Source organism: Syngnathoides biaculeatus, chromosome 7 (genome assembly GCF_019802595.1).
Source record: "Syngnathoides biaculeatus isolate LvHL_M chromosome 7, ASM1980259v1, whole genome shotgun sequence".
Lineage (NCBI taxonomy): Eukaryota > Metazoa > Chordata > Actinopteri > Syngnathiformes > Syngnathidae > Syngnathoides > Syngnathoides biaculeatus.
The window spans coordinates 18,567,065-18,583,788 of record NC_084646.1 but is presented as its reverse complement, the minus strand read 5'-3'; the positions used below and the strand labels follow the sequence as shown (position 1 = coordinate 18,583,788).

Sequence of the window (16,724 nt, the reverse complement as noted above, 5' to 3'; positions counted from 1 at the left end):
TCACTGCTGGATCGGTTTTCATGTGCGCTGAGAATGTACGACAATTGCGCAGCTAAATTGGTCTGGAATTTTTTTTTTTCTATCCATGCAATTTAAAAAAGATGGAATTCCGCCTGGAAAAATCACATGTCTGAACAGGTGGACCTTGCCCAATCTTGTGAATAACTGAGCAGTTCAGGAAAGTTCACAAAGTTTATCAGTTTGAACATAAAGTTAAGTTAAGTTAAGTCTTCAAGTTAAGGTAACTTTATTGTCAGATGTGTTATACATACATGGCAAATAACATATCTAAAATAGCATTTCTCTCAGACTTGCAGTGCTATAATAGACGAGAGAGTTGAAAAAAATAAACAAAATACAAATTTGGTCTGTCTAAAATGACTAAAATCAGGCTGCAATGTACAGTAAAGACTGCTGAAGGACTTGCCTTACGGGCATGCAAAGTCCTCTATGAACCTCCACATCCTGGTCAGCACCTACTTCAAGCTCCTTCACTTCGGTAGACACTATCAAACACTGCAAACAAAAACTAGCAGGCATTCCAACAGCTTCTTCACTCTTGCGATCAACCTCTTAAGCAGTTGATAATTACTACAAGCCACTTATGTATTTGAGAACTCTCTATAACATTTCCAAAATTGTCAATGTACCAAAACACTGCACTAAAAAATGCTGTTTGGTAATGTCTTAACATTGAGATAGAGCAAGTGCAATGGATAATTTTTTTTTACAAACAGTATAAAATCTGCAATATAGCAAGACCACAAAGTAAGAACTGTGATATAGTGCCGGATTACAGTATCTGTATAACATGATGATTAGTTGCAGCAGCTCATTTTTTCACGGATAGGACTAATTGATGCCACGCCGTCCATCTTGGGACTCATATAGCCTCAAATATAAAATGATCTATCCGGCTATACAACACATCCCAGGAAACGGACCAACAAATTGTAAGATATATAACTGTGTTATGTCAATGTTCATTGTAAAATCAATGTATTGGCTGTCTTTTTTTAAACATTTATCAATCCATTTTCTGTACCACTTATCCTCACTAGGCTCGCAGGCATGCTGGTACCTATCTCAGCTGACACATAAACAATGAATGAATGAATGAAAATAACCATTCAGAGTCATACCTATAGACAATTTAGTCTTCGGTTAACATACCTTGCATGCATTTTGTTGAAAGGTAGGAGCAACCAGTATACTTGGAGAAAAACCATACAAGTAGAAGGAGTACATGCAAACTCCACATATGACAAGTCCGATTTAAATCTGGGTCTTCAGAACTGCGAGGCAGATGTGCAAACTAGTTGTCCACTATACCGCCTTGTGAAAACGTGGGGTATTGTTTCAAGAATGTGCTGTTGAGCAAGCATAGGATGATTAATTTCTAATTACCTATTTGAATACATACAGTATCCCACTTGCATCTGTCTCCGCAAAATGTACCGAAAAAGGAAATGAAAATTCTAGTAGCAAATAGCAATGTTGTCCGTTGAACCAATAGTATCGGCTCAGCAAACATCGTTTTTCTTTTAACTTTCAATTCTTCTAAGCATCCGAGCTTCACAACCCCTTGGGCTATTGCCTTTCTCAATCTGTCCCTGGAGAGACAGGAGTTATGGTCCCTGTCGATTGAGGAGAAAGGGATGTTATTCCCCTGTCACCTACTGGCCATGCCGCCATCCTCTCTGCCCTGATCTACGGCCTGATTCACCCCTCTTTACCCCTCCCTTTCTCTTCCGCACTCTGGCTCATCGTAAGCTGCCAGCATGTCGTTGCCATGGGTTGTTGAGATGCATATGATGAAAAACAGTTCTGTGGAATGAAACAGCGAGACTGATATTGGTTTTGTGGTAGCGTTTGGAGCTGCAGTACAGTGGTGATACTTCAGAACTGAGGTGCTCAGTAATGATGTTTCCCACATGTAAATATAGTTAATACTTAAACGCACGAAGGGCAGGACACAAAAAGTCTGAGTGAGGGTGATATTGCATCTTAAAAAAGTGCTTTTACGTAATGTTGCTTTAGATTATCTAAATATACTGTAAATTTTCTGGGTCTTTATACCACGAGCAGGATCACTAATTATAACACTTTTGGAGCACCTCTCTGGCGCCAGGCCGGGAAGTGGGGCCTCAATGGCAGACAACTGCTTGCCAATCATGTACTTATGGGGCCCAAGCAGCCATGGCCCGAAGACCTGATGTGGGTCCCTCTTCCCATGGGCTCACCGGCTGTGGAAGAGACCAAGGGGGTTGGGTGTGGAGACAGCTGATTGGTGACCAAAGGTGGGGAACTTGGTGGTCAGATCCCCGGTTCCAGAAACTGACTCTTGGAATGTAGAATGTCAACTCTCTGGCAGGGAAACAGCCTGAGCTGGTATTGCAAGGTCGAGAAGTTCTGGCTATAGTTGGACATACCTTGACACACAGCTTGGGCTTAAAATTTTAGTTCTTTTTCTTGGTGTATTGCCTCCCCTTTGTCATAGCATCTTTGGACCACAGATCAGAACATTGTACCACATCAGTGTGTGATTGAGACCTCTAGCTTTTATTTCAACACTGAGCCCATAGTTTCTTATTCACTGTGAATCTGGGGTTTCGAAAAGTCCATTCCTCCCACTTTCTCTCCACGTATCCTCTTTGACTGGGGTAACAACGAAAGTTGACCTGGAGTCAAACTTCATTGACAACATCATACCACTCCATCAATACCTTGCTTTCTGCCATGCTATCTGAATGTCTATGTTTCAGTGTATCTCGTGCTCATCCAAGCTTACATAAGGACCCACCTGGATGCTACCATTCGTCCTGAACAGGATTTCGTATACAATTAAAATACAAGCACTGTAATAAAAGTTTTACAAAATGTAATGTGTAAACTGGCTGAAATTCAAATACAATTTGAACACTGTAACTTGGGATCATATTATGCTGTTAATTTTTTTACACATCTGGCTTGCACACTTCCAAGGTACATGCATTCTCACAAACACACCGTGCAAATGAAACATAATACTGATAATGCACATATGCTTTTGGCTTTCCAGGTCACTCAAAGATGCTTTACAGTTGTGCATGTTCGGACACTCCACAGTCACACCTTAGTGGTGGTAAGCTACTTGTGTAGCTACAGCTGCCATGGGGGAGTCTCATGGGAGTGTGGCTGCCATTCAGCACCTGAAGCCCCCCTCACAACCACCAGACATCCAACCAAATGTATTTGCATTGTGGGTTAAATATCTATATATAATGTATTTGATGCATATTTGATGCATATACCGTGCTGTTACGATGACTACATTTGGTGTGAGCAGCATTTTCAGACAAACTCCAAGCTGGCATCAGCATGTTTGAAGCGCAAATGCTCCTCGAAGGTAAAAACAGTCAGCTGCAGCTGAACTGTATTTTACCAGCAATATAATATGTCAATACTCAGCCATCACCAGAATGTAGTAACGACACATTATGGCCGTTGGGGAGTAAATGTACAGTTTTGGAAAAAGCTTCAGAGAAAAGGCCTGGGGGCAAATGTCAAAACACCAAGAAAATAACTCTAGGGTTTTATTTCTGTGACTAAGGTAATAATTAAAAGTCAACAAACGTGGCATCCTCCAGAAAGCACCAACAATGAACAGCAACGCTGACATCAATATATCCAACACGTGCTAAAGAGATGACTTCCAAGCCCCAGAGAGATCAGATCAATTTTTATAATGGCCAACACTCAACGTCCTTTAGGCCGTGTGCACCATCCTGAGTTTTGAGGGTCTTTCTGGGTGAAGCAATAAATAAGCACATAAATGGTGTAGATGAATAACCCAAGAACAGAAGCCCGTGTGGCTTGGGCATCCATCATCCATCCTATTACCACGCACTCAGCAGCACCTGCTGTATATATAATGCAGTCAACCTCTGTAAGCAGATACAAATTCACCGCATTCACAACCTCAATTTGTTATACTTGACAATGCCACACCTTATGCTCTGTTGTTACTCTGAATTATGAATAAATTCTCCTCTAAGGACTTTGGTCGGCATGTGACAGCATAGCATTTTTATTCAGAACAGCTGCATAAAACAAATTTGACTTTACGCTCTGGAGCGGCTGGGCGAATATGCATAAACAGTTTCCTTAAAGCTACTTAAGAACCACCAAAGAGGCTCAATTTTTCACGTTCTCATCTGTTTCAATAGGTGTGATGGATTTTGAATGCCAGAGCATAATATGGGGAAACTTGTTTGAATGATTTCTGTCAAAACAATTAAAGGGTTGAACATGATGATACACAAAGAACAACAAAATCAATTTAGAATTTTTGTTGTAATGTATAACTTTTTAACATGAGTTACAAATTTTCCAATTGGTGGCAAAATACTGCACTTAAAAGTCTGGTAACTAAAAATAATCAAGGAAGATAGACCAAGGGCAAAAGGAAATGTAATGTAAATAAAGACCAACCAGTACATTTTATAGCGACTAGTTACACTATGAGGCTAGTTCTCAATACATTGTCCTTTACAACACTGGCCCACTCCAAGACCACAAACCCCACCCAGGCTGGCATAACAGTCACATATAGTGGCATAAACACACCCAGTTAATCCTATTCACGTATTTATCAATTAATTTGAAATGCATAACAGACAGGAAAAAAAGTCTCCAATTTAATTTGTGAGAAAAAACAGGGAAGTTGTGAGGAAACTTTTTTTAAATCTTGGCTGCACTTTTGAGCTTTGTCTCGCTCAAACCAGATCTACAACGAGTACTCATCACCTTGCATCAGAAAGACAATGAACATGGATCTCTGCTCACAGGCCAAATACTGCCAGAGAACATACACACCACACCTGCAGTGTGCATTTTTTCTGGTGAGTTCATCATGAAAGTAAAATGTAAATTCAATAGCAACAAATTCTTCCTGTTAATCTTGAGGGGGACTAAATATCACCAAACATTTACACTAAAACAAATAGAATAGAACAGAAATTGCCAAAAAAAAAGCTAGATCTTTGTCATAACACAATTCAACATTCAACTTTGTCCTTAAAGTCCTTATGGTTTTATGACTTCAGACTCATAAAGTGTTTGTGCTTCTTTGTAAATTCTTATCCACCATGTTTTTTTTTAAATACAAATATTGTTTACATTCTTGTACATTTAACAAAATATTCTGTGTGTGTTTGTGAGTAGGAGGTTGTAACTTTGTTCTGCATTACACCATGCAAGGTATGTGTTTCATAAATAATGCTTTGAATGACTACACTTATCAAAGTTATAGTTTGGATAATTATATATTGTTACTTCAGATTATTTTCACCATCCAAAATAAAAAGGTGTGTTAACTTGGTAGTGTGGACAATACAGATACAATGACAATAGCGTAATTCCCATTATATTGCAGTCCCACTCCACTGCAGAGTTTTTATGATACCACTTATATTTTACACTGTTTGCACAATATATTTGTATTATCCATTGCACTTAGTCGCTGTCAATATATTGTTCAGATGGGTTTATATTGTATTAAAAGTGTGTTTAAAGACCATTCAAAACATTTCAAGTGCTATTAAAACATACCAAACGTGTATTTAAATAGGTTATTTCTATATAAAGGGCCTCACTTGTTGCGGGGATGGACTGGAATGTAACCAATATAACAATCGAGGGGGATTGCTGCATGCAGATTATCAGTTTATGAATAGCACACAAATTTATTAGCAGAAATAACTACTACATGCACAGCCAAATAACCTTTTTATGACAGACAACATTAAATATTATCATCATATTAATTCAATTATTAATACTGTATAATATTATATATTGTATATTTCAGACAGAAAAATATGGTCATGATTATCAGTTTACTTATCAAAAGCATTAAATTTTAGAGGATGAAATTTGGCAACACACCCACATAGGTCGAGACATGTCAATAAAATGTATACAAAGGATTTCCGGCATTATGCCACAGTACTTTTAGCCACATGTACAGTATGTGGTATGCTTTTTTTTGTCAAAATACCCCAGTATCAAGAATTACAGTCATTTAGAATTTTCATCCCTTTTTCAAAGCCCCACTGAACTCACCCTGTTTTGAGGAGGCAGTTATGTCTTGTAAAAAGAAAATTGGAGAGCCATGACCATGACGACCAGGGGCAGAGCTATGGGGTCACAATTAAGTGAGCGGCTACTATTTGTGGGAGCTGCAGCCCAGCGTCCAAACGGAAAAAAGTGAGCACCCATAAGGTAAAAATACCGTAATTTCTCGAGTATAATGCATCCTGAAGTATAATGCACATCCCCAAAGTTCACCTAAAAAAAAAATTAAAAAAAATAAAAAAAATCAGGAAAACCCTTCTGCCGATGTACAATGCGCACCACCAATTTAGTGCTACCCATATGATAAAAATATTTGGAATTATCTGTATTTATATTATGTTAGGTTTGTAATTGTATTGTCTTTCAAAAAACTGTCTGTACAACAATCATTAATAATAATCATTGGGCATGTGCTGACCTATGGGGCCCCTCCGTGCATGTGCTGATGTAGCAGTAATATAATCTCGGGACAGGCCACAGGACATGTTTGTCCTGGTCCCTGTAATTGTCAGAACAGAATCCCTCAACCCACTAAAATAAATCCTCAATCATGGCATAACATTGTACTAATACTGTAGGTCATATTACAGTAAATAACTAAATAAACTATTTAACACTGTTTGACAAACATTTTTTGCATTAAATATTTTTTGCCTAGTACAGTATACCCTCTAAATTACACATCCTTGGCCAAGACTTCAAAAGAAGCATCTGACTCATATCCAATCTGAAAAATATCCATCGTAGCTTCCTTTGGTGCATCACTGTCGAAGTTAACATTGATGACTTGGTCCACTTCCGGTGCCTCCTGCATTGCATCATGAACATCCCATCTTGCTCCCACAGCATGTCATCCTCTGTGCCATCCATGGCGTTTGTGAGGAAACATTTTTTGAATCCCAAGAGTTTTGGTTCCACAGCGCAGCCTCTCACCCTCCATTCAGCTCCAATCTGTAGCAGCTTTCAATATAGCGTCAAATGGCAATCAAAACAACGTGAGTTTAAACTATATAGAAACGAGAGTAATGAGCACATTTTAAAAAAAGTTAGCATTTCAATTGTGTGCACGCCCCTGTTTTTTTTATGTGTCCAGGACGCTTGTACTACGTAGTTTGAGCTCACGTTGTTTTAATACCCACCTGAAGCCAATGAACTATCGTTGTTTCGCACTGCGGTGCTACTTGTGTCTTTGTAATTTTAACCGAGAGTTAGTTAGAGCTAGACAGCAACACCTTTCTGAAATCATCAATGAGAACCTCAACAATACTCGTGCTCTATTTGCTGTGGTTGACTAGCTTACAACCCCTCTGAATCAGATAGATCCAGAACTTGTAACAGCTGACAAATGCAATGAGTTTGCCTGTTATTTTAGTGAAAAAATACAGTCCATCATGTCAAATGTCAGCACAAATCACCAAAAAGATAGCATGATCTCAATGAAGCCACCCAGAGAAAACTCTATTAACTTGTCAGAATTTGATACAGTTGACCAAAAAACTGTAGAGAAAACTGCAGCAGTTGAAACCATCAACGAGCTGTCTCGACTCAATACCATCTGACTTTTTCAAAACTATTGTGAAGTCAGTGCTACCTGATTTGCAGCAAATGATCAATTGCTCACTTCAGTCTGGCGAGTTTCCCAAAACTCTCAAAGTAGCTGCTGTTAAGCCTCTTCTTGAAAACAGAGCACTGGACGATTCCATGTTAGCAAGCTATAAACCCATCTCAAATCTCTCGTTCATAAGCAAGATTTTTGAGAAAGTTCTTTTTAATCAACTCAGCAATTTCTTGACAAATTTTCAGTTAGGTTTCCGAACTCATCACAGTACAGAATCTGCTCTTATCAAAGTGCTAAATGATATAAGGTTGAATGACTCAGGAAAGGTGTCAATTTTGGTCTTGTTGATTCTTAGCACGGCTTTTGATACGGTAGATCACAATATACTGCTAAACAGGCTGGAAACATGGGAAGGACTAAATGAAACGGTCCTAAAATGGTTTAGGTCCTACCTGGAGGAAAGAAGCTACTTTGTGACCATTGGAGGTGCTCGGTCTCAGCAAATGGTCAATGACCTATGGGGTCCCTCAAGGGTCAGTTCTTGGACCTCTCCTGTTCAGTCTGTATATGCTACCCTTCGGTCAAATTCTTCAAAACTTTAATTTTGACTACCATAGCTATGCAAATGACACACAGGTATATTTAGCAGTGTCTCCAGATGATTACAGTTCAATTGAGGTATTGTGCCACTGTCTAAATCAGATAAATAACTGGATAAGACAACATTTTCTTCAACTAAATCACAACAAAACAGACAATTGTTTTTGGCAATAAAGAAAAGAGAATTGCTGTTAGTAAACACCTGGACTCTATTTTTAAAAAACAAAGACCAAGTCCGAAACCTTGGTGTTCTGATTGATTACGACCTGACTTTCAACAATCATATCAAATCAATCACAAAAACCGCCTTCTCCCATCTGAAAAACATATCGAGAGTCAAGTCTTCTATGTGTTAAGCAGACCAGGAAAAGCTCATCCATGCTTTTAAATCAACTAGACTTGGCTGCTGTAATGGTCTTCTGACTGGACTCCCCAAAAAGAGTATTGTCAGCTCATTCAGAATGCTGCAGCTCGCATTCTAACCAAAACAAAGTGGTCAGAGCATAAATGCCAATCCTAAAGTCCTTGCACTGGCTTCCAGTCATCTCTAGAATAGATTTTAAAGTTCAGCTACTGGTCTATAAATCACTAAATGACTTAGGTCCTGAATACATGAAATAAATGCTTACAGAATACAAACCCAGTAGAGCTCTGAGATCGACTGACTCAGGTCAAATAGTGGGGCGTAGAGTCCAAAGCAAACATGGTGAAGCAGCATTTAGCTATTATGCTGCACACAAATGGAATAAGTTGCCAACAGAGGTGAGGTCTGCTCCAAGTGTGAATGTTTTTAAATCCAGGTTGAAAACGCTTCTTTTTTCTCATGATTTTTAGAATATGTCCACTTTTTGATCACATTACTTGTACTGTATGCGGTTTTAATTGTCTTTTTTAAAATATTTTGTTTGTCATTTGTATTGTTTTTATCCCGTTTTAAATGTTTTATCTCTTTGTTTTCAAATGCCTTTAGTCATGTAAAGCACATTGAGTTACCTTGTGTATGAAATGCGCTATACAAATAAATTTGCTTTGCTTTGCTTTAATTCCGGGTTGGCGCCGTCATTGACACGAGTGATGACATTTCTTTTATAAGCAGCTGCACAGCTAGCTGTTGTAGTCGACATTTTTTGTCTTAGTTTAAGTTAAAGCAAACTCGTGGGCAGTCGTTTCTGATCTTTGGTGCTGTAACAGTACACATGCTACACTAACAATCGTAAAATACAAGCTCCCCGAGGAGGTCATAGAGCTCAGGTTGGGAGCACACAATACCATAATTGTGTAATGTGTAACATAAGACATCGAATATCACATCGAAATATATATGTATAATTTTTTTAACCCCTCTATGTACCTGTACACGACTATACAATGTGAATGTATTTTTCATTTTTCATCAATACCTAAATATAATGCGCTCCATTAACTTTTTGAAAATATTTTTGCATTATTTTTGAGAAATTACAGTATTGTTTGTATTTAAGCTCACGAAGGCACCTCATCATCTAGAACCCACAAAATTACACTTGTCAGTCAGAGTGTGGATCCATGCACGTAGCACATGCAGCAGACGCATCACAAAATACTGTATGTATAGGTTTGTATTTGAGCCTATAAAGAAAGAATATACATCAAAAGGATAATTACAGTTAACTTGAGCCACACTGTTTGAAAATATAACTTGACATTTTCATTATGGCACCGCACTCATCATGGCTTTCCTGGTGAGTACTTGAACATGGGGAAATGGTACCCAGATGACACTGTCATTACACAATTGTGGAGAATGGGATCCTGTTGCATGTCAATGAATTGGGCTAACGATGCATGACAAGCTTAGTTGTGTCAGAGAAGGTTACATGTGAGTAGTGTTGCCGGCAATAAACCACTTTCTACAAACAAGGCCTCACATTTTCAAAGGATACAAAGGACCATGTTAGAGAAAGAGGATAGGGTTAGTAGCGTCAAATGTTAGTAGTCTTGAGGTATATGATTCCTAAAATCTGATTTACACAAAGTGGAAATGACACCCGGGATCAGGTTTGTTCAGATAACTTTGAGATGACCATCTTTACATCTTCAGGGGAACCTCTAAAATGGATGACTATCTATTCAGGGCAGCTCACTGAACAATTTGTTAATATTTGTTTTTGAAGGTTTTAGAGTCAAACTGTCACCATGTTAAAATGTGCACTAACACTACAGGGGTATGTGTTTGACAAAAACGTTTTTGAACTTCAAACTGAACAATTTTGAGGGTGTTCAACGTAATAGTAGATACGTTACACAATTTAACAGATTAATTGCTGAGGTTCAATAGGCATTTCTGATATTATATTGCACCTGAAAAATTCAATCATATAGAAAATCAAGGTTTTTTTTTTTAGGATGATTGGTGACGGACAACAGTTTTGCAGAAATTGTTGCTGTGGAGATCTAATTGGCAGAAGTGAGCAGGATAGACAAGCTAGCCAAAAGCTACATCAGGAGCTGGATGGACGTCCCCCACTGCTTCTCAGAGGCAGGCCTTCTCTGGTGGATTATAGTGAAGCTTCCATTAAATACATCAGCCTTGGGTACAAGCAAGACAAACCTCGTATTGGAGATCAGAATCAGAATCACCTTTATTGGCCAAGTATGTCAACAACACACAAGGGATTTATCTCCGGTAGTTGGAGCGGCCCTAGCACGACATAGATGTTAAGTACCACAGCAGACAGAGAGTCAGTTGACAGAATACTTGAGAGACATCAGGACACTGTCTTATCAGTCATGAAGGACTCTGCTGACCATCTGATAAGCAAAAGTTCAACTCAACTCAAGTTCAACTTATACTAAAAATAATCTGCTGAAGTAGAGAATGACATCTCTAAAATGTAACACACAGAGGTGATAGGGTAAACCTGGAAAGGTCATGCTGGGCCTTTCCACAACATTTCTGGTTCAAAGTCACCAAGAGGCAGACCATGTTGGTGGACAAAGTAACCAGGATGGAGCAGCAGTGCTTCCAAATAACGGTCATAACATGCCAATGGAACATCTCCTGTGGTTCGGGAGTGAGGTTGGCTCTTCACTGTCCACTAAAACCATTACAAACTATACCCGAGCATCTTCTGTTGAGATTGTCAGGTGATATTGCTGTTTTTTGTTAAGCCAGGCAAAATGTGTAGAGCAACCATACAGGAAATTACTATCCTCAGACTTGGCAAGGAGTGACAAATGCTGGGAGACCCTAAAAATAGACAACTTGTCTTCCCAAGAGAGGCCTCACGAATGTCCTTCTGAAAAATGATCATAAATTCCCCAAACCATTTCAAAACCTTGTAGAAAACCTTTCTAGGGGAGTTTAAGATGTTATAATTGCAGAGGGTGGAACAAAGTCATATTAAACCCAATGGATTAAGAATGGGACATCACTTATATCTAAGTCAAGACAAGTACCCGAACACTTTTTGGCAATATCGTGTACTGTATATCCTGTGGAGGTCAGGATTAGGGGTTTCATCAGCAAGCCAGTAGTTCAGCTAACCCAAAGTGCTGGGAAAGCAGTGAAGGAAATGAGAGGTTCAGGTAGAAGTCCCCATACACCACTTAACACCCAACCCCACTGAGATGGACTGGTGGAGGGGGTGAAATATCAAAGGTTCCAATTTACAACCCTGCAGGTCCATACTTTGTGAACAAAGAAAGTGCAGCAGGCCCAAAGGCCGAAGAAGGAAACACACTTGACCAGTGCAACAGTTGGGCTTTGCATCATAACTCCGAACCACACGTTCATCCTGACACTTCATTCACTTTTATTTTTAACAAAGAAGGTAATGATCAATAGTGAAGACACTGATTATCCAGATTCCAGTTTATGGAAAATATAATTAAACCAAGGAAAACATTTGACATGATAAATCTTCCTAGGTTCTCAAATAAAAATATCTAAAAAATTATGAAAAATGGTGATCTCATCTAAATTAAGTTGCAAATTTACTTACTTGTTTAATTGACCACAACGCTACATGCAGAAAGTCCTGACTTATTCTGTTGTATGAAAGGGAGCAGGGGGATACAAAGGTAAAAACTGAACTTTCTCCCATCTAACTGAACATTTAATTGTTCTGGATGTTACAGTACGTTGCTGGAATAAAGAGATGAACAAAGACACTTGGAATTAATAAATAATTTTGGAGGGGACAAAGTAATTGAAATTGGATAATTTCCCATGACATCCCTTATAACCTTTTAATGACACACCACCGCGCCACAGCAAATTGATCTGCATTTATAAAATTATTTTTAAAAGGCACATTAAAATTAAGCCTTTTTTTATTGCTAAGCCCAGGATAACTATTCGGTCTTTGCCTGGTGAAATGGAAGCTTCAACAAAGCACGAGGATGACGTGAGCTTCCAGAGACCTGACATTTTATTCCTGTTTAAAAGGTTTTGCAACCTTCAACTTAGCCATTGTGTGGGGCCATCTCATCAGGAATGCAACAGTCACGGCACACACACACAAACACCCACATAACCTTTCCCCTTTCAATTCAATCCCCCAACAACACTTCAGTCCCTATTCTTTCATATTGCACGTCCTTCTCTTCTGTTTCTTACTTTGAGCTTCCTCACTATATCCAGGTAACATCATCCACTGTCTTCTTACCATATGCAAGTGAGCAAACATTACACATGCAATTAGAAAATGGATATAAAGTAATATAATACAAAAGCATATTGACAAAAAGTTTACCTTTTAGATAAAAGCAAGATATTTTCCAAGAAACCACATTATATATTTTCGAATAGCCGTTTAATATCCATGGAAAAACTGTGCATTCTATATTACAATGTATGTCACCATTACCTCTATGACACCCAAAAATGCCTCAACTAGATTTTCATGTGGTTTACAAATTCAATTATAATCTTAAATATAACTACATATAGTTTGTGAAATGGCATTTGCTTAAAATCCAAACTTTATAGTGAATGGCTGGTTAGCACAGCTGACTCAAAGTTCCGAGGACTGCGGTTCAAATCCCAGTCCCACCTGCATGGAGTTTTTTTGCACGTTCTCCCTGTGCCTGCATGGTTTTTCTCCTGGTATACCGCTTTCCTCCCACATCCCAAAAACATGCAGAGTAGGTTAATTGATGACTATAAATTGCCTGTTGGTCGGAATATGAGTGTGAATGGTTGTTTGTTTATATAAATCCTGTGTTTGACTGCCGTCTAGTTCAAAGTGTAACGCGCCTCTCACCCGAAGATAACTATATTTTGTGCATTCTCATCCTAATGTAATCCTTATATTCAGCAGTATGATGATTATTTACACTATAATTTATTGTTTACATAGTTGATGTTGCACAAGCCTTCTCCTATCAGCGTGTCCTTGCTACATTTAATTTACAGCAAGTCTGTACTGTATGTCTGAGTGCTCGGTCATAAAGTCAGTCAATCATGCACACACAATTTGCATGTGGTAACACGGACATGAGTAGATTGAAGCAGCAAATGGTCTGAATAATCTTATCTGACAAACATTTATTTTAGTGATTGTGTTACATTAAACACATTATTTGTGATGCAGTATAAATAATGGACATATTCAGATGACGTACGCTTATCTGGAAACATACTATTTAGCCAGTAATGAGATGGTGTTATGATGGTCAGTACTTAAGCAACTAACTCTGCAGATATATATATATATATTTTTTTTTAATGTGCTTAACATTGTGGCATGAAAACAGCATTTAACCTCTCCTTTAGCTTTACCTGCTTGAAACTGGGAACTCAATTTTTTTTTTTTACACAAGCGTATTCTTGAATCAGCTAAGCAAGACAGACTGATGTCAGTGTGTCTGGTTAGTGTTACAGTCGAAGCGGATATTTCTGATGTCTGATTTCACTCTAGTGGTACACGGGGCCTTGCACTAATGCATCACAGATAAACCAGCTGCTCAACAGTGGGGAAATTGCTTGTTTTCAAATGTAATTTTAGGTGAGTGTGGCATTTTTCCAAAATATTGACTTTGATAAATAGTGATTGGCATTTTAGGGAAACTATTAAAATGAACTCAGAAGGCACTTCGTCATCTTCCACAGATTGGGTCAGTGTGTTGTATAAAATACAAACTGAGGGTATTGATTGATCTGAAGAACACTATCTCAATGTTTTCATCCATTCATCCATCTATGTGCTTTGAAGAAAAGTATAAAGAATTTTTAAGGAAATCTTACAAAATAGAGTTCATCTTGTATGAAAAATAGCAAACAGGACACGAAAGATCGAAATAAGATTGTGAGTCCTGGTGCAACGCATAAACTTTTTCCAGCCATGAAAACGCTAGACTGTCATAAGGACATGTAAATTTTGCAGTAACAAATTGATTTCATTGCTCTAATGACTTACATGTGGTACTGTCTTCCTCCTTCTGCTGGCCTGGGGTGTTGCAGTTATGGCATGTGGTTCCTTCTTCCTGGTTCGGGGTTGTTCCTGCTGGCAAACTGATTGGACGAGAGCTTGTGACTGAGCTGGATGGACGGGTACTGGCACAGTTCTAGAACCAAAGGGAGGGTCAGGTTAATATAAGACTATAGGATCGATTCAGGATATTTTTTTATGAAAATAAACATATGTGGCAGAACAGCGGAGCATTTGTAGACCATTGGCCTCAGGTCTGAGGATCGGGGTTCAAATCCCGCCCCCGCCTGTGTGGAGTTTGCATGTTCTCCCGCTGCCTGTGTGGTTTTTTTTCGGGCACTCCAGTTTCCTCCCACATCCCAAAGACATGCATTAATCAGAGAAAATAAATTTCCCCTAAGTCTGATTGTGAGTGTGGCTGTTTTTTATCTCCACGTGCCCTGTTCAAGGTGTACCCGCCTCCTACCAGGAGATAGCTGGGATTGGCTCCAGCACTCCCGCGACCCTCAGGAGGATAAGCGGCTTAGAAAATGGATGGATGGCCATATGTGTAAATTTTACACCGTCTGTGTTTGCTTCATTTATTCCTGTCATGTTCCTGGCGCTTGGCTGGGCGGGGTCAGTCAGCACTCACACACCTGCACCTCATGAACCCTAAAGACTCTCAGAATATATAGAACCCGGGGGATGACTAGTCCTCCGCCAGATCGTTGCCTTTGATGCCTCGTTCCCCCACTCCCGTTTGCCTGACTTCTGCCTTCTGTGTACCGACCCTCGCCTGTCCCCTGACCACCCTTGTAAGTCTACCGCTACTTGTACTTCTGTTTGTTTGGACTGACTTGTTGGTAACCGACCTCGGAACAAATAAAGACCTCCTTTGTACTGCCTGCCTGCCTCTTGAGTTGTACAATTGGGTCCGCCCTTGAGCCTCGTTCGTGACAGAACGATCTGGCCACAATATGGACCTAGCTGACTCATTGGCCATCCGCCGTTCACTACAAGTCCAAGGCAGACGCCTGGTTGAGGAGGAAGCTGCTCTCCAGGTAACCAATAAGAGGCTACATGAGATCTGCGCCCGGCTGGAGCCGTGGTTAGCCTCCCAGGCTAGCGCAGCTGCCACGCCGGCGGCGGCCACTCCGCCTGTAGAATCAGCTCCGCCCGTACCACTCGCCACGGAGCTTCCCCGTGCCTGTATAACCCCGCTGTCCCGACCGGAACGATTCTCAGGCGACTCAGGGAATGTCAAGCCTTTCCTTGCCCAGTGCGACCTCCATTTCGAGTTGCAGGCGTCCGCCTTCCCCACGGACCGCTCCAAAATTCCCACATGACGGGAAGGGCTGAGGCATGGGCCACGGCGGAATGGAATTGCAACTCAGAGACCTGCCGTTCCTGGACGTCATTCGTATGCGCACTCACCCAGGTGTTCCAGTATGCGGCGGAGGAACGTAGGGCGGCGGATTCACTCATGACGTTCCGCCAGGGTCGTCGCCGCGTCTCGGAATACACCACCGATTTCCGGATTTGCGCCGCCGAGAGTCGTTGGAACGAGGACGCCCTGCACGACGCCTTTTTCCAGGGTCTCTCTACGCTGATCGCGGTCTTATCATCGCTGTGGATCTCCCTCCTTCGCTGGACGCTCTCATAGCGTTGCCCCTCAAGGTCGACCAGCGATTGGTCATACAGGGGCAAATAAAAGCTATGCTCGAGGGGGAGATGGAGGTGTCCAGTCCAGTTGTTGCCCGGCCGTCAACGCTGCATTCCACGGTCAAACCCATGCAGGTGGAGGTTCTCGGCAGACCAGCAGAGGAGCGCCTGCGCCGTCAACGGGAGGGGCGCTGTTTTTACTGCAGTCGTCTGGGACACTTGATCGCACTCTGGCCGGTCTGACCAAACCGCTCCGACATCAAGATCCCCACTTCGGTGAGTGTGCGGTATACCGTGGCAGAGTCAGGACGGTCGCTTCTGTACCTCACCATGGGAACGGACTCTCGTTCATGTACTGTGACTGTGTTTGTCGACTTTGGGTCGGATGCTAA

At 40.5% G+C, this 16,724-nt stretch overlaps 1 protein-coding gene across 8 annotated transcripts in view; it reads right to left on the bottom strand.

Annotated features, from left to right (window-relative positions):
• Positions 1 to 16,724, bottom strand: part of LOC133503388 (adhesion G protein-coupled receptor E3) — a 98,129-nt gene that overhangs the window by 28,774 nt on the left and 52,631 nt on the right. For 5 of the 8 annotated variants that reach the window (XM_061824972.1, XM_061824973.1, XM_061824974.1 and 2 more), the window contains one exon: positions 14,677 to 14,824. The exons of the other annotated variants lie outside the window; for them this stretch is intronic. In XM_061824972.1, the coding sequence (XP_061680956.1) occupies positions 14,677 to 14,824 (148 nt within the window). The remainder of the gene's footprint in view (positions 1 to 14,676; positions 14,825 to 16,724) is intronic. 8 annotated transcript variants of the gene reach the window in all.